We start from the raw sequence: 19,246 nt of genomic DNA, 5'->3' as shown, positions 1-19,246 counted from the left end.
GTGTGGTTGGAAGTTTCACAATACGCGTTCATTACGCGTAAGGAGCTCCTATAAATAGAGCTCACCTCCCCTCATTCTAAATCATCCCTTCTTCGAGTTTTCTCTCATCTTATAAGCATTTGAGTGCTTAGTTTTATAATATTTGTGAGGTGTTTGTTCTCCTGTATTAAGAGAGTGTAAAACACAGTGAGTTAGTTGTACACCACATAATATTATAGTGGATTTCTTTTCATCTTGCCCGTGGTTTTTACCCTAATAATTTTTAGGGATTTTTCACGTAAATCTCAATGTCCATTTTATTCTTTATTTTCGGATTTTATTATCTCAAATTCCGCACGTGGGATCAAAAGGTGTGAGAGCCAAATAAAGAAATTAAATCCAGTTCCTAGGCTAAAAAGGGGGATGTATGGAGATGAATAAAATCAGATGCAAAATCTGGTTGTGAATAAATTGATCGATCAAATATTGTATTCTCTTTCTCTTGTATATTTTAACAACAATTGATGGCCCTCATTTGAGCCATAAGTTATGCTTAAAAAAACCATAGCCATCTATGTTTGCTGGTTAGTAATTAGTGGATAAAATAACGTAGAAGAGGGAAATTTACACCAACATGTTGATTGAAATTTCTTAAAGACTTTGGATAATGGATCTATTTGAAACGCATAAGAACAGAACCAACATAAGACATACACACTCAAATTTTAGTAGAAAATACAATGTGTAAGCTTCAAGGGATGTGAGAAAACTTGCATTGGGCGTTGAGTAATGGGAAATATTTTGCATCTTCACTGAGGCATAACTAAACCATGAACTCACCAATAAGCTGATTTTTATTTTGTTATGCTTTATAACCTATTTTTCTTGAAGGCGAGCAAATGGATATTTGATAAATAATTTAAAAATTAATTATTTCATCATGTTGAATTAGTTTAGCTTAACTTGAGAGAGTGTGTTAACAAATTAGATAATCTTGTCTAAAGCATGAGTGATAGTTGAGATCAGTTATTTGAAATAAACGAGGGATAGCGAACTAAAATTCACAACGATTTCTTTCTCACTTGATGTTAATCTTCATTTTGTATTTTCGAGTTCTATTTATTTTTCGAATTTTAACTCTAAAATCTAGTTTAAAATTTACTAAAGCTCAATTTCTGAAAATACTATTTGTGTGATATAGTCTAGGTAGGGCGATATCGTACTTCGTACACAATATTATAACTTCACTCGTGCACTTGCGTATCATTCGAGAATAAACATTTATTTTATTTTTATGAGAATTTACAGTGTAAGAATAGCTCGATCAATGATGAATCATCTTCAACTCTTTTCTTCACACCCTTCCATACACAAACTATTAGACAGATGGGAAGGAAGGCTTTTAAAAAGGTCGTGAGAGGAGAATGATCAAAAGATACAAACATGAGGGAAATGCTGAAAATAATGCATGAAGGAGAGAAAAAAAAAAAAAAGAAGGATGAGAGGATTACTTTAGCAAAAAAACATTATGTAAAAATTGCTCAAAATATGGAAAATAAGTATGAAATGAAGATGATGGAGCACGAGGGTGAGGGACCAACAAAGAGTGGAGATGGATCAAGAAAATCTAATAACAGAGAAAGATATTAACAATCAAAAGTTGAATGACGTTACAGTATTGCATGAAGATGTAAGATTAAATTCTTTGTAAAAGATTTAATTAATAATTTATTTAATTCATATTTCATTATATTTTAATTGTTTGTAAATTTTTTTAATTTTGTGCATTTTTAATATTGTCTTTATTTCGTGTAAATTTTAAAGATAAAGTTGTCAACTTCATCACACTAACTTCACCACACGATTTTACATGCTCTTGTACCGAGCTTTCATGTCAAACATTTTTAAATTTGATATTCTTGTGTTAAAAAAATGGAATATGAATAACTGATAAAGCCACATCAACATATGATCAGCTTAAAAAGGCATTGCAACAAAATGAAGCGAAACAATCGACCGAAACATACATAACCTGCCCCACGTATTGATAACAAAATGCAAACTTGAGTCTCAAAAGAATGAATGGCAACTTTTATTTAATGAAGGAAGCATCAAATCCTGTACATGCTTGGGAAAAAAGGGGCTTTCAAAACCAGTAAATTCAATTGCATATTGCAATCCGCAAGTCACTCTTTATTTTTGTTTTACGCCTGAAACCGATTTGGCAAGTGAGAGAGATAAAAAAATGAGAACGAATACCCATTCCCTCAGAGGTAGATGATAACAAAAGGTATGTACACAAGGGCCATAGTTTAGCTCCTCCCCTTTTTCATCTTTTGTCGTCATTAGCTCCTCCCCTTTTTCAACTTTTTCGTCATTCGTCGTGCATAAAATATATATGGTAGAAAACCAAAAGACTAGACATTTTCCTGCTTTCAGGGTAGAAGCTAACTAAATAACTTGAATCTGGAGCTATAGAAAGATTCTTCCACCAATGACATACAACCCATGTGAAGGAGAGAGCATGATCATCTGTATCTTTGAAAAGTACTCGAAAGATGAATCAAATCTGCAAAATAAAGTATCATATCTCAGAGAAAACAAATTTAGCACATTCATTGCATTTTTCTGGATGCACTAACGCATTTACGGCAGTAAGTTGTCTAGTTTGTGAGATAGTGAATATATCCTACCAAAATACAGAGCAAGGAAATATACCCAAACCGGGACAAGGGATAAGTTTCAGCACAATTCTATTCATAATGTTATTTCTGTGTATCTGAAAGGAAATATGTGAGTTTTGAAACTCTTCTAGTTTATTCTTGGACTTCGTTAAAAAAAATTAACATTATTGGACTAATGACAGGTAGATTTGAAACCAAGCTGTTTTCTGAAGTAGCTAAAGAACGAAGAACAAAAGGCTTCAAATAATAAGAGCTGATTATTTTCAGTTGAAACTTGAAACGGTACCAGATGTTCTCATACAAAATCCAAACATTTCTTAAATTTGACCACCCAAAATTTATGAGGACACATTTGAGACAACCCCTAAAACAGCCAAGTATGCACAATCACTAGTGCTGCAGTTGAGAGGTTTGGATTCACATTCTGACCACCAAAAAACAATTTAAAAAACGTTTGATAAATAAGTGCTAATATTATATGGATACGCCTCGTAGATATTGACAAATTTGAAAAATTCAACATTCCAATAATGCCATGCGCATCTCGAATTGAGATTTAGGGATTCCAATTTGATCAGAAAAACGAGGACGAGGTGCATGTATTTCAATGATGCTTGAAACAAATATAGCCAAAGTAAGCACATGCAGGCAGTCCTAGTGGACCAAGTCAAATCAAGAGTTGAGTAATGAAATTAAATGAAGTTCAAATGTAACTAACATTAACGTGGCAATGAGGAACCTGGAGGCTGCTTTAACAGAACACCATGTTGCCACTAATTTAACCAAATCCAAATCCTTCGCTAGCTTCGTGGATTGCCAGCAGCATACGTTCTTGAAGTTGTTCCTTTGAAGAGTACTCTGGAAGGTCTAGCTGATTGAAGCTGGAAAGAATTTGTACACAAGATGAACTTGTAGGATCAGATTTCAAAACAAAAATTTAATTAGCAAGAACAGAATTTATCAACTCTCTACTCCACATTTCAAGAACTAACCAGGTATGAGCTGAAGGAAGTCTTTCAGGAGCTCCATATGCTTTGTGAACCTGAAATCTCTGGGGACCAGATATGCCTTGCAATGCCTTAAAACCTTCTAAAGGAACCTAAAAAGCCAAAATCCAATTTAGTGCTGGAAGAAATGTTTCTAGCACATATCAAAAGATATCCACTACAAGGGACATTCAATTGTTTTGCACCAAGACAAAAATTATTCCAAGAATTAAACTTCTGTGACATATGAAACTCGAAAAGTTCCTTCCTAATTATGGTGCATTTATTTTCTAATCCTCTATCTTTCACACACAACCACACACGCTCAAGCTTTATTGCTGTTCCAAAAAGCAACTGTTCAAATCAGCCCCAGAACCTTTTGTCTCAATATAATAGAAACATCATGGTTCAAATCGACATATATGCCCTTTCAAATTGAAGCTGAATATAGTTCAGATATTGACCATCGAATTAGCCACACAAGTAATTTATAATAATTCAGGATTACGCAAATCACCTTGGAGGTTCCAGTCACAAACTGAAGCAATCTTGCCATGTCTTCCTTATTGAAACCCTTGACAACCTCCCAAAACCACTGAACAACATTTGATGCTGCTGTGTAGCCCGTATACTCAGTGTTGGCCTTCAGATCATCCACTGCAAAAATAATCAAATCACGAGGATATTTTCTGAATAATAAAAATTATCACATGAAATTGAGAATGGAAAACAATGCATAGACTTACAGTCAATTTCAGGAAGACCGCTAATCAATAATTCAAGCTCTTTATCGTTAAAAATAGATATAAGTTCTCGGGGTACTAATTCATTGAAACCTCCAAGAAAAGAAGTGATCTGAGGCCGGATAGCATTCGTCAAAATGTGGTCCGCTACAAGATCTACGTACTCATGCTTTGTTTCTTCCGTTAATCTTATGTTTCTTCCTCCCGGCTTCAGCTCATAATCAGTAACCTTTTCACAATAGCATATATATAAGAGATACTCAACAGTCCAGGAGTCTTATAACATTTTAGATGAACTTAGCAATACGATGGGGGAAAACTTCCCAATGAAGTATAATACATATAATTCCTACATCTATACCTCTGTTTTCTCGTAAAGGATTTGTTTTTCTTCATCCGCATCTATGCTAAATGTCAAATCTGGTATATCACTCACATCATTCTGTCACAAGGGAAATGACATATTTAGAAACTACTTAACAAACTCCCTAGGTTAAAACACAAATGGTGGCACTCTTAGTCCCACTCACCTCAAGCATCCATTTCAGATTTTTATAGTAATCAGGATCAACAGCCTCTATGTCATGGTAAGTCACCTTCACACCAAGGATGTGCTTGTAGAAGGAGCGAGTAAAATAAACATCCAGCAATTGCCCATCAAACAGAGCTTTGGCTACCTATAAATAAGATGGAGACAAAAAATATTAGAAGATGAAAATACAATTACAAAGAGCTATAAATTTTCGAGCTCAAAATAGGTACTAGAACAATTACCACACGGCCTACAAATCTGAAATAAGAGAGATGTTCAGTTTGATATACAGAATTGGGATTTGGCTGAAAAGTCGCATTGTTTCCAACAGTCGTGAAAAGAAGAGCTCCTTTGTCGAATAGGACCCTCGATAGTAACTGATACCATTCTCTAGTTAAACCACCAGCATCAATGCCCTCTTCACCTTGAAAATGCACATTCAACCGCCCTTTAAGATCTTGACTTGGTCTCTTGCGTAGCTGGTTATATGAATCCTCCAAAATGTATGGGCGCCTAACACTAATTCGCAGTGGACCTGAGAGGTGTTGATCATGCTGCTGCCTAATCCTGGATCGGAAATAAGCCCTTTTGTTATCGAAATCAATCAGCCGAGAGGCTTTCAGCATCATACAGAGTGATTTTTCCAATAAAGCAGGATTCTGCCTTATAAAAGCATTAAGAAGGCGACGGTGCTTCTCAGCAAACCTTGCAAATGTGACAGATCCATCTAGTCTTCTGCAAGGATCCACACATTTGGCAGATGATGGAACTGAGCTCCCAGTAGACTCTTTCACTTCTCTCGCTGTCACATTGAAACTATCTTGATGCAAAATTGTATTGTTCACCTGTATTTTCTCGCATAGAACAAAAAAACCCTCAATAAACGGCAAGAGTCTCTGACTTCCAGGGGGAAGAGGGGGGGATGCAGGTGAAACTTGCATCTGCTCGCCAATGTTAATACTGGAAACTGGAGACTGGGAATTCTGACTTAGCTCTGACTCCACAGCACTGATGCACTCACTTAGCTCTTCCCATAATGATTCCAGTGCGACATTTAACTTTGACATGGTGGTATGCTCTTCCTGCACCTCATCATCCACTATGTCCTCGTTCAAGTCACTGCCAACTGAAGTAACTGCACTGAGTATCTGGAGCACACGAAGGACTGAAGCCCCAGCCATGGATCCAGAGCTCAATCCCAGCATGTGTGTATCTCTAAGTGTTATAAGTTCATTAACAGCTGATCTGCTCAACCTGTGGGCTGACTCAGAAAGCTCCGAAACAAAAAATTTGCGATGAGCAACAGCAACAAAGGCCAACTTCTTTAGCACCTCGCCAGCCATTGAGTAAACTTTGTCTGAAAGCCTAATGATAAATGTTACAGATTAACATGGTGGCATTACTTTTCTGTCAGTCCTTCTAAGATACAAAATTAGGTAAAATGTCAGGAAGTGGTGGGATATGAACAATGAGGTAGAACCCTACGTTTTTAATAAAAGCACAAGCCACATGGAATTTTCCAAGAAATACATAGGTAACAGTCAGAATTTAATAATAGTACCCTTCATGACCTAGAAGGCTGCAGAGATTATGCAAATCCTGCCTCGGAATCCGTACAAAGATATTACGAGTTGTATCACTTTTTTGACAATTTGCTTTGGAGTTCAAAGCACTGGAACTCTGGTCAAGAGGATTAGGTTTTACTTCATTTACATGAGGATCTTTCTGAATGTCGATTGCAGTTTCATCGCCAGAAACATTTTCAGTACTGACATGCAGTTTCCGCCACACTAGACTTAAATTCTACCTTGGCTGCCGCAGCAAATACAACCACCTGGAGCAGACCCATGACCTACATCATGACAAGAATTTAAATACTAAGATAATGCAAAACCTCTTCAGGAGCAGTTGGTATACACGTGGCAGTATGAGAATATTACCTGTTCTAGATGAGAAATACTCCGCAGGCAAAGTGGCTGGCTTAAAAGTCTAAAGAGCAATATCAACGGGACATCCCCGTTTTTTGAGCTTTCAGAAAGGCTAAGATGGTGCTCTTCTCCAGTGAATTTTTCCTTACCCTTGTCGCTCTTTCCTCCGGAATGACTTCTGATGGAAGATTCAGAAATATTTGAGGCATCAAAGTAGAAAAGAAGACTGGCAATGCCAGAATGATTTGTAGACATATAGGTCAGAATCTCGAGTACCCGTCGCATTACAATTGGAGGAACACCTTGGGAAAAAAAGGGTTATTATTGTAAGACCTATTGGACATCATCAGCAATAAAGATTAACTCATACCATCACGCAATTGAGATCGACCATTAATATCGGACTGACATCCATAAAGCCTGTGTGCATTTTTTGCAGTCACTCCACCAGCTATACCTACAGACTCAGGATTGATCATATCAAGCAGAAGATGAACCAGAATAGCTCTTGTCTCACTGTGGGTGCATAAGTTTAACAAAAGTCTCTGCAACAGACCTTTCCCAAGAGGCTAAAGGTGACACACAACAATATGTCAGTATCACACATGATCAAAACAACAAAGAGAATACTAAAAAAGCAGCAGATGTCTGTATTCTGGAATCTACGAAATAAGGTATTTTTAAGTTCAAAGATTCTGAACTACCTGTGCCAGTCGTAATAGGCGAATTAATGCTTTCAAGCCCTTAGAGTTCAAAAGTGGTTCTCCATCAAGCTCTTTCAACTTTAAGTTATCTACTGGAGAAGATCCCCCACCAATAGTGACTCCGACACCCCTGTCCATCACTGTCCGCCAATCAAAGCCCACTCCCAATCTATTTCCTCGACTATTGAGCCCCTGGCTATTTCCAAACAAACTGCGAGCATGATAACGATTTAAAGCTCGGTCTCTGAGCATCTGTGCTTCAGCAAGTAATGGAGATGGTAATGCAGATAAAACAGCCTCTGAAGAAGTCAAAAGAACCTGATAGATGGAAGAAAAATTAGCAAATTAGGCCAAAGCCAATAGGTCTGCGATTTGAAACAACAAACCTCTTCACGTAGATCAGCTGAAAAGGTGGCAATAATTGATGCGTTGTCCATATCAACGGGTTGACCATCCGATTGCTGTGCAATTATTTGGACTCTTTGTTGGGCAAGCACTTCAGCTTGAATATCAAGTGGAAGAGCAGCCAAAAACTCAGGATCTATATCTTCAGCAGTAGGAGGTGCATAAGTAGGAGTTGGAGCCTGAGCTGGCTGAGCTAGTTGTGAAGCAAGAACCTCTGCACGTAGATCTTCTGGAAGCGCATCCAAAAATGTTGGATCTATACCATTTGTATTTGAAGCCTCGTTATTCAACCTACTTTCATCTGCTTGACCTGAATCCCGAATGATCAAACCACTTTGTTGTAATGATGGCTCCTCTAGATTGATCTCAGAACGTGGTAATTTTTGAATACCCATTTCAACATCACTATTTTCTGGACTTGATGAAGCATGATGATTGCCAAGAACTTGCAAACATGATCCAGAAATCGATGGAGCATGAGAACTGGACTGATTATCTTGAACAAAAGACATATCAGAACCCTCATCTTGAGATGGAATGCCATCCCTTGAAGTCATATCAAAGAGCACTCCATTTTGAGCAATCAAACCTGATGATGTCTCCAATGACTCGCTGCCAAACACATTTCCTCCCCCCATTTCAATTATATCACTAACAATCAAACTTGGAACATTTTCCCTTGCTTGTTGGCACCCACCAGCTTGTTCAGCGAGGACCTCTGTGATGCCCATCTCAAGTAGTCGAGGTTCAACTACTTGATTAACTTGACCATCATTATCGTGACTCCGATCATCATTCTGCAGAGCATCAACAATACCCTCCAGTTGATTGTCAGCAATGATGGAATCTCCCCCCTGTTTATCTGGAACTGCTAGGTTTTGTGAAAATTTATCACCATTATCAGCAGTAACATTATTGCTCAATCGAGAAACAATGATGGAATCTCCCCCTTGTTTATCTGGAACTGCTAGGTTTTGTGAAAATTTATCATCATTATCAGCAGTAACGTTATTGCTCAATAGAGAAATGAATTTCTCTTCCACTGCCTGCGCAATTGCAGTGGCTTGTCCACCAGCTTGGGGTTGGCCATCATCAGTCCACCGGCCATCACTTGGTCCCCTTCGACCTGACACATGCAAGGACTCTAAGCCAGTAGAAAAATCAGCTAGTGGGGGAGGTGCAGACCCACCAAGTCGGTCACCAAATATGTTCGAAGGAGAATTTTCATGAGGAAGAATGGAAGCATCAAACATATAGAAATGGGCCACATCAAGGTTTTCAGTGCCTCCTGAATCGTGGGAGGTATTTCCACTAGATGCCCATACTGACACTGAATCCCCAGAATGTAATGGCCTCAAAAGGAGAGGATGTTGAAAACTATTCCCTTCTGTAACTGATCTTTCATAGGAAGTTCTATTAGCTTGACGCCGCCACTCAAAACCAAAAGATCGACGCATTCCAAATAAGTCATCAACAGTCACGCCTTCAAAGGTTTCAGCTACATCGATTAACCCTCCTCCAGTTCCTGTTTGTCCACGTACCTGCAAATGATCTAAGCGATCAAGGGCTTCCCTCCACCTCACCTCAATGACACGATTTTCATAGAAATCATCTTCTTCATCAATCATATCATCAACATATTCATATCTGATGCCAGTATCATCACGATCCTCCGCATCTGTATCCGCCAGGGACATCAGACCAGTGCCGTCTTCTGCTATATCTTCATCCTCATCATCATCTTCTCCGTCGTCGTCGTCGTCATCCTCACCATCATCACCCATGACATCCTCTTCATCATTCATATCGTGATCTACTCTATTCTCCACACGGAAAGTCATTTCAATATGTGTTGAATTGGGTGAGGCACGACTTTCTTCCATTTCCTCATGCATGTAATCCAACTCAAGTTCCATAGGTGGACTAGCATTTGGAATCTCCTCAGTTCTCATCTCTTGCTCCATGGACACATTCAAATTTGTAGTTTGATTACTATCATTCTGAGGCATAACTTGGGGATATGCTTCTAAACCAGTATTACTAATGGCCCTATGTTGCTCATTCCCATCCTCGGTGGTTTGCAATTCTTGAGAAGCTGGAATTCCTTCATGTTGAGCATCAGAACTTCCACTTCGGCAGATAATTTTTTTCTTATTTAGAACATCAGATTTAAGAACTTGTTCGCTTGCATTAGCGGCCCTTGTCAAGCTTTCCAAAGACTTGAGTATGAGATTCACAACTTTCGACGCATCAGGGTGGTCCAAATCAATAGCTTGAAGAATATCTGATAAGCAATGCACAATACCACCATCTATCATACTTTTCGCAATGTCAGGTGAACACCCAGATCCAGGTAAGTTTCCTGAAGAAGAATTCTTTGATAAAATGGAATACACCAAATCAAGAAAAGCAAGGATTTTCTTGTCAGGTAAAAGACTGCTACAAAAAGGATTATTCTCAACTTGTGAAAATGAAGATAGCGATTTGAAAAGTTCATTGAACACCCTTCTCCTTCCTTCACTAGAGCGGCCAGCCAAAACAACCAAAAACCATGAAGCTTTTTCAGAAAGTTTGTCTCTCCATTCATCTGAGCCAAAAGATTTATCTACTGAAATGGGAAGAAGACAATGCAGAATATGATGAATTACGCCCCCTTGTCCAGGATAGCCTATATGACCAGACATGCGCAGTTGAGACATTTCCAAATCTCGTTTCAATATAACTCCTCCAGCATGAACATACATCAGTAAAATGTCGCTCAATAATTTGAGCACAAAAGTTATCTTAGCTAGGGATGCCAATTGGTCTGCCAAACCGTCTGATCCTAAGTTTAGCGTCTCATCAACCTTTAATTTACCCTTCCTTTTGGTGGTAGGTTCATCTACCTCCATGGTGATCAGATGACCTGCGCAACCATCCTCCTTCATAGGATATGCCAACACAATTTCAAGGAGAAAATCAATCACTTGAGTAAGATTTGCTGAAACCTTTTTATGTCCTTTAGAGTACTTACTAAACCCATCATGAGCCTTATTTTCAACAATACGACATTCATTAGTAGATGATCCAGCTTCAACACCAGATGCTTTTGGCTTTTCTTTCTCTTTATCTTTTGATAACATGATAATGGAACTCCCTCCCAATGACTCCAACTGACAGACGGAAAGTGCCGCTCTCATGAAGACCTCTGGATTTCTAGATATAACAGGTGCCATCGATGTCAAAAATGTTCTCACAGATACGCCACCAACATGTCGATTTCCACCAAGAGTTTGGCGTATCTCCAATTCAATGGCTGTTTGCAATGTCTGAGGATCTTCAAGAAGATGTCTGATGATAGCAGAAGCTAATGTAACATAACCGGGAAAAAAACTGCCTCTTGGAATGCCAAAAAGGGCAATCATGCCACCACTTTCAAGAAATTGCAAAGCCAGAACATGTGATTTTGTTAGCCGAGCACATAACTGAAGAACAGCCTGCATTACCATTGGTGGTACATGTCTCTTTATCAGGTCACAAGCAATTACTAGTGCCTTAGAACTCTCCTCCATCGTCAAATAACCAGTTGGCTTCCCAAGCATATCTTCAAACTCAGATCCATCTAGAGCACAGTCATTCTTATCTTTAACAATTGGAATTGACTTATTTTTTGTCTCAGAAGATTGATTTTCTGTTGAGTCAGATGTTGGACCATTTTTTGCTCCATCAGTACCATCACCGCATAATTTAGGCCTGGTATGCGAGAGATTATCCAAGATGAGAAGTAAAGCACTAATACATTTAGGAACAAGGAGCCCATTTGAAGCCTCCTTCTTGCCCATAAAATTCATCAAGATATCAATTACAATTGAGACAATCCCATTCTGCGCAGCGATTTCCCGAGCACTTCCATCTTCTGAAATAATCAATGCTAAAGTATGTGAGATCATACCCAGTGGACTGCTATCCTTGGAGAACTCCAGTGGGTATAGCTTTAACTGTTGAACAAGATAAGAAATAACTTTCATACGGTCTTCCCCGGTGTTCCGGTTGCAAACAGTAACAAGAAAATCTGTCAGCCGGAAAGCCAATGTATCACTGCCTTGGAACAATTTCATAGCTGTTGCAAGGATGTCATCAGCAGGAGGTGCTTTTGCTTGTCCCTCTTCTAGTAGAACATGCACAGATTTATCAGCACTATCAATCTTAGGTGTTTCTGATGAACTACCAAGAGATAAAGCCAGTGCACGAGCCAACTCATCATCCTCCTGCACAGGATCTTCCGCATGATTAAACAACCATTCCATTGCCATCTCAACACTATTTGTTTCCGCCCTTCTCAGTGCTTCCTCTGCCCGCGCTCTTGAGAAGCCCATCTCAATTATGGTCACAATGATTGCTTCATCAGGAGGAGGCATAAAACGTTGGCTCACAGTCCCAGAGAACCCACCACGACTCTGTTTTACATCACTAACACCATTGCACACGTGAATCATAAGTGAAATGATTGAAGTGATGAAACATGGAGCACATTTAGGAAACAATGGATGACACCAAATGGGACGTATCACATCTAAAACTTGGGACTGCAACATGCAAATGAATGCTTCTGGGTCCTTTGGAACAGGAAACAACCCCAATGACAAACCAACATCAACAGGTTGCACAAGTATCTGAGAAGCAGAGGTTGAAGATAACAGCAAACCAGAATTAACAAAATACTCAAGTTCACGACAATGACTCCGTAACGTATCAAGCAGCCAAGAGCTTTGAGATGGTTTTCCCCCCTCACCAATCTTAACAATATCGGCACCGGAATCCGAAACAACGCAAGGAAGAGTCCAAAGCAACTGACTTGTTGCTTCAAAAGTTGTAAGAAGCTCCTTGAATGTCCCATGGACATAGAAATTATTAATCATAGCATTGTAACAAGCGCGCCGCCGGCTATCAAATGTAAGAGCCGCCATGTCAGCCACAACTTTCCCCAGATAGCGACACTTGACTGAAAGTGATATATCATGTCCATTAGAGTTGGAGTAACCCGAGAAACCCAAGGCCTCGAGAAAATTTTTTGCCAAAGCAGTTCCGACACTATTAGCAGCAGAGACCAGGGATGCAGTTTCAGTCCTTCGACGATTTGGGAAAGTAAAACCTTTCACTAGAGCTGTGAAGAATGAGCGCATTGTTGAAGCAAGCTTATTGAGGTTTTCCAAAATTAGTATTTCGGGATTTTTTTGCTTCATTACACAATAAGAAATCTCTGCATTACTTGGTCCAGCTTCAGAATCCATTTGGAAAGCTTCCAAACACCAGCCAATCCTGCTACCCCGAAGACGAGCCAAACTATGCCGACTGCGACGACTGGAACCTTCACCTGAACGGACCGTTGGTATAAACTCACGCTCAACTGCCCAATGTGAGTGAGGTGCATTTCTGACAGCAGCAGGATTAATGTACCTGATAGATGGAATATTAGCATCATCATCACTCTCCCTTCCAACGACAGTAGACAGTCCCCTATCTGCACTTGCAGGGTCCGGTTCAACATTCCGCTTCTCCTCTACTTTCAACTCACAACACAAAGATATTTGCCAAAGAATTTCACGATAAACCTTGCCAAGATCCTTAAACACATCAGCAGCAGCAGAACCCAATTCAGAGATAATGGTAGTAGTACCTTTTAGCAAAGAATTGCAAAGGTACAGGATGCCTTCCAAACTGGAGAGACACCTCAAGATCTTTACTCTTTCAGAAAATTCAATCTGAGCAAATTGGGATCCCCCAATTGAAGTTAAAAGCTCATTCGTTAACTTCAAATGGTCTCTCAGAAATAGACACAGTGCACGAGCAAGTGAGGTAGAATGCTGAGGAGAAAAGTTTTTAAATGCAACAGTGATGCTTTGGCCAAGAGAAGCTGAAAGGGGTATGAGAGGTAAAGTAAACAATTGCAAGACACACTCGATCCCTTTCTTTTCAACAAAAATTCGGCATGTATCAGAATTCTGAAGAACTGATTCGAGAAAATGAGAAGCATTAGAAATACAATCAGGCAAAAATGATTCCACATTCATCGATGAAGCATCCAGAATTAATTCCGATGATCCACTTTCGGGTTTATGTGAATCTCTAACATCTATAAAGGGTAAATATCTGTTCTCAGATTCAATTTCCATAGGAACAGGTTCAGAACAGCTTAAAGAATGTGTAGACTGAGAAGCTGCTTCAAGCCCAGATCCAATTTTTGCAATATTGTTCAGTATTTCAATCAGCATATCAACTCCTTCGCCACGCAATGAGGAAGCATGGCGCATTAGTTCATCCAAACCACTAGATAACGAGCCAAGAGTATCAGCGGCAAGGGCTCGTAGGTATGTTTTGGATGTAAAAACTTTTACAAAGCACCTCAAAGCATTACGTTCTTTCACAGCCTGAAGACCATTGTTGTTCAAACAAAGAGCATCCAGACATTGTGGTATACAAGTAATCGCCTCAGCAGAACAAAGAACACCATCCATGATAGCATCTATAAAAGCGGAAGGAAGACCTGCTCCATCTAAGACAGAGATACAAGTAGGATCTTTATGAATTAAATCACTCATGAGAGTAGCTGCCAATGAAAATACACCACCACCAAAGTCTTTTGCTCTTTTAAATATTATGCATATACAATGTGGCAACAGGCTCTCTTCGGAGCCATACACGTGAGTTGTTGTCCCAGGTGCATAAGTACCAAGAGATATAGCTCGCAATAAGGCTTTCATCAACAACCGACGGTGATATGAAACCAAAGCTTCAGAAAAAAGAGGTAGCGAACTATCAAGTTCAGCAAAAGTATCTGTCATAATTTGCGAACCACCACGGCCAGCACAGTCAAGGTCAACAGAAATGTTATGTTGCTTTGAACCATTTTCAATATAAGATACTTCTACCATCAGGCGAGTTATTGTGTCATCCAAACCTCCCAAATCTCGAAAAAGAGCAGCAGCAGGGTTGCTGTAATCCATAAATGCTTCTAGAACATGCACAGCTGTGCTAACCAAATGCAAGTGCTGAGGATTCACATCTTTCAGTAGAGGTAAAAGAGTCGGTATAAATCCCGCTTCACGCATGGCTGAGCAACCTGATGAAGATGATACTAACATCGTAATAAGAGATAACAGACACTCTGCAAAAACAATAGAACACTTTGATGGATTGTTCACAACAGAATCAACAGCTTTCAGCATAAGGCTAGATAGAATACCACGGTGCCCCCCCAATGTGACAACAGACAATACTGTCGGCTGACGAGACCTATCTTGACAAAGGGAAACCAGAGAAAGAATGCATAAAATCCGAATTTTTCCAGGTATTGCATCTTCATAGCTCAACAAGGTAACCAATTCATTGATGAACTCTGGCTCAGTGTTCAAGTAAGAAACCAGGTCATCAGTATCACTGCAGGCTTGAACAAGAACTATAAAAGCATAGAGGCGGATGCATGTGTAATGATGGCGTGTAACTGCTGAGCTAAAGGCCCTAGCAAAACGCAATCTTGTCAGAAGAGAAAACCTCAAATCATGCGGAACTTTATACTGTACGACTAACTTATTAAGAAGTTCAAGGTCGGACTCCTTCATAGAGTCAACTGCAGATATGTGTATGACTTGTAAACCTCTGGTCGTCTGCTCAGAAGAAATCGATTCATTTGCAGTTTCGCTCACAGCATAAAACTGAAAATGCAGAGAGCAACCCAACTCGAAAGCAATTGGGTCCAATCCATTTTGTAAAGCACATGAAATCAATCCAAGACCATCTTCCTTCCTCCCCCATCCTTGGGCAAAAGCAAATAATCTTGAGCGTAGAGAAGCATCTATTAAATTGTATTTTGCATTAGATTTCTTCAAAAAAGCAGCCAAAGTTTGTAGAGAAGCCTCCACAACATCCGAATCAGTGGAAGAAAGCAAAGACGATAAGTGATGCTGCACAGCAATTAAAAAAATTTGATCAAGATCATAATTGAAACATATAAAGCAAGCAATGAAGTGCAAGTCTATGGCAAAAATGACAACACATATAAACTAGGGCAACAACAGCGAAAATTAAAATATGTAAGCGCTTTATCTAGAGGCAGAATGATATTTATAGTGTTTGGTTTTCTCAAATGCAAGAAGCTTAAAAGATTGCGATCTCAGATATTAAAGAACACTGGCAATAAATATGTATCCCCACCATCTAAAATCAATCCCCCCATGCTTCGATCTTTCGAACAGTTACCTCCCTACTCTCTCACTCATGTCTCATCCTACCTTGCAAATCAACCACCTTCTAAATTTCCCACCATCAAAGGCAAAATCAACCAAAACTGACCACCTAGACGACTATTAGTTTCTTCCCTCATTAATTACCAACAATATGCACTTAGTATGATTTTTTTAGCATCGTAAAAGCGATGGAGTGTACACATAACATCATGGGCATATTAGATTTTAAAAAATGAACTGATTAGACTTTGATTTCTGATTGAGAAATCCCTAGTCTGGAGTAAGACTTGCCCATTACAAAAGTTAATAGCAACTTCTATCAAGTGCAACGACAAACATATGGGCTAACACCAAGGAGTTTTTAGCTTTATCCTATTTAGATGACCACATAAATCTTTAAATTTAGCTGCTCAGAAATAACTATCCATGTGGCCGAATGAGGGTAAAGAAAGGAACCTCATAAGAGCTGTAAAAATGTTTATTGGTGCAATTTTCTAATATTATCCTTATGACACGAAGTATATGTAGAACAGCTTCCCTTGGGAAGGGTGGATCAGATTCCAAAGAGTTGTCCCCAAGCTGCAAATCCTTCCTTGGCTTGATGTATTTCTCAAAATAGGTATCGAAATGATTAAACAAGTCAACCCACTGATGAAAATCTCCCTGCAATTACAAGTATCGTTATTATCAAAGCAGGGGGAAGGAATTTGCATAGTTTGTGGGATTTAAATATGCACCTTGTCAAACACCCAAAAGAAACTTTTCAGAGAATCTTCTATATTCTCTGGCGGTGTAGCGGTAACATTGTTGATAAAGGTTTTAATCTTAGAAGGCTGCGGAAAAAAAACGGAGAGGAATATCAATTATCCCAAAAATAGTAAAAAATATAACAAATCGAGAAAAGGACAAAGAAAAACACAAAAGAAAGAAGAAGATAACTAACCAGATAATTTTTTTAAAAAAAATCATATGGATTAGAGAAGATTTTATAGCTCAAAGATAAGCAGCTAAAAAGAAACAGAAATATAGCTGTTATTTTCTATCGCGACTATTCTCTGGCGCACTGTGTAAACTATTCAAAACAGATTAACCCTTGTGAGTAGCAATTCATTATTACATTATTATCACAGGAAACATCTATGTTGATGTAATCACAAGAAGTTTTGCGACACGCAAAGATGGACCTTTTAGATGAATTTGCATTAAAACAAGACATTCCCCGCTAACTAGAACTTCTCAAGCAATGCATTACCATGTTATCGAAACAAGTTCAGTAAGCAAAATCAACCATTAAGGAAACTTCGCCCGGAAGAATTTCAATCAAGCAGACAAATCAAAGAGGAGCAAGAAAATAATTCCACCGACCACTTCATGTGCCCTCCTTCGCTTCAACTTCATCTCTTGCTATCAATCAAACGTGCCCATTACCCACTTCAAGGACCACAAACTAATGAATCAATCGATTCAATAACAAATCAGAACGGAGAACACGAAAGAACACGGGAATTGAGGGATTTGAAGAGGGTGGAAAAATATCATGGGATTGAAAAAATTTGAGAAAATCCGAATCAAATACAGAAAACTACTCTATGTGTGAATCAATTACAGGGTTTTCGGAACGAGGGGTTTTGTATGCGATTGTGATCGCATAGGATTTTCGTGAGGTGGTGGCAAGAAAAGGGAATTTTTCCCATAAAATTAAATAAAATAATAATAATAATAATCGAAATACATTTGACATCAATGGCAAATTTTATTAATAAATTATAAGTAATTATTGATTGGGGGATTTTTTGATAATCAAATTTGGTCTTGAATATCAAATCAAGGGTTAATTTCCAAATATATTCTTACTTTCCTCTTCCTTTTTCTTCCAAAATTTCAATTTCAACACTCATTACAATCCGATTTAATCCTAACATACAATCAGTGGAGTTTGACCACAAAGAATGATATTTCCACATATTTCTCTTTCCCCAGGAAATTTGTTGCTCGTTGTGTAATGTAATATCACATATGTGACATTAATTTTAATTTATATTACAAGTACTCGGTTGTATGTGTTGCATATTTGTAACGAAAAACAAGAAATAATAAAATAAATTATAAAATAAAAAATATAAAAATGACGTTTTTTGTAAATAAATACCCACCAAATGACAAAAAATAATAAAATGTGGTATTTCGTAATTAAATAGATATCAAAGGACAAAGAAATAGTCATGACATTTCTTTAATTAAATAGTCATCAAAAGACAAAAAAAATATTGAAATGTTTGAAATTACCAATTTGTCTACTAGTTTTAGTTGTGATTAAAATTAAATTAAGATACAATCATAAATTTCTCTAAAACTACACCAAATTAATTAACAATCAGTTACCAAATATGCATAACTATATATGGTAAGATGAGACAATATATATATATATATATATATATATATATATATATATATATATATATATATATATATGTTTTATATAATGTTTTGTCATCAAACTATTGAAAGTGTAGTAGCACTCAATTTGATTAGTTTTCTGAATGAAATTAGATTTGTGCAGAATTTTTTCCTTCCCTATCTTTTTTACTCATAATGAATATTGATTTGGCAAAAAAAAAAAAAAAAGATAAACTTACAATAACTCCTCGTATCTTTTTGACTCATAATGAATATTGATTTGGCCAAAAAAAAAAAGATAAACTTACAATAACTCCTCGTATTCAAACTTAACTTTCTCCTCATTCCTCATTCCTTCGAATCTTTGTTTGAGCTCCCCAATTTTTTAAAATTTCAAAAAATATCATCAATCTTCATAATTATGGTACTGTAGCATTGTTTTACCAATCGAGCATGTTTTTAAAGACATATGACCTAATGACATGCAAAATTATGCAAGGTTTTCAGCATATATATCTTGTTCAGATGATCAATTTTTTTTATTGTCTCATCATACTTCCGTATAATAAATTTAAATATTTACCTCTTTGACTGGAGCACCGTCGAGTCATATCTATTGGATTTTACAAACTGCTCCTCACAGTCAAACCACGCAGTCGCAAT

General features: G+C 38.0%; 1 protein-coding gene across 1 annotated transcript; it reads right to left on the bottom strand.

Moving 5' to 3' along the window:
- Positions 1-2,042: 2,042 nt before the first annotated feature.
- On the bottom strand, positions 2,043-17,890 carry LOC140815968 (E3 ubiquitin-protein ligase UPL1-like). The gene is given in 17 exon segments (XM_073175031.1): positions 2,043-2,548; positions 3,403-3,544; positions 3,656-3,762; positions 4,167-4,306; positions 4,396-4,621; positions 4,754-4,834; positions 4,923-5,069; positions 5,167-6,289; positions 6,486-6,697; positions 6,699-6,776; positions 6,865-7,154; positions 7,223-7,421; positions 7,557-7,874; positions 7,943-15,901; positions 16,640-16,846; positions 16,921-17,016; positions 17,549-17,890. Coding segments are annotated over 16 exon segments (11,319 nt in total). The 5' UTR covers positions 17,582-17,890; the 3' UTR covers positions 2,043-2,548; positions 3,403-3,441.
- Positions 17,891-19,246: the final 1,356 nt, after the last annotated feature.

Source organism: Primulina eburnea, chromosome 16 (genome assembly GCF_022965805.1).
Source record: "Primulina eburnea isolate SZY01 chromosome 16, ASM2296580v1, whole genome shotgun sequence".
NCBI classification, from domain to species: domain Eukaryota; kingdom Viridiplantae; phylum Streptophyta; class Magnoliopsida; order Lamiales; family Gesneriaceae; genus Primulina; species Primulina eburnea.
This window is presented reverse-complemented; position numbering and strand designations above follow the sequence as displayed.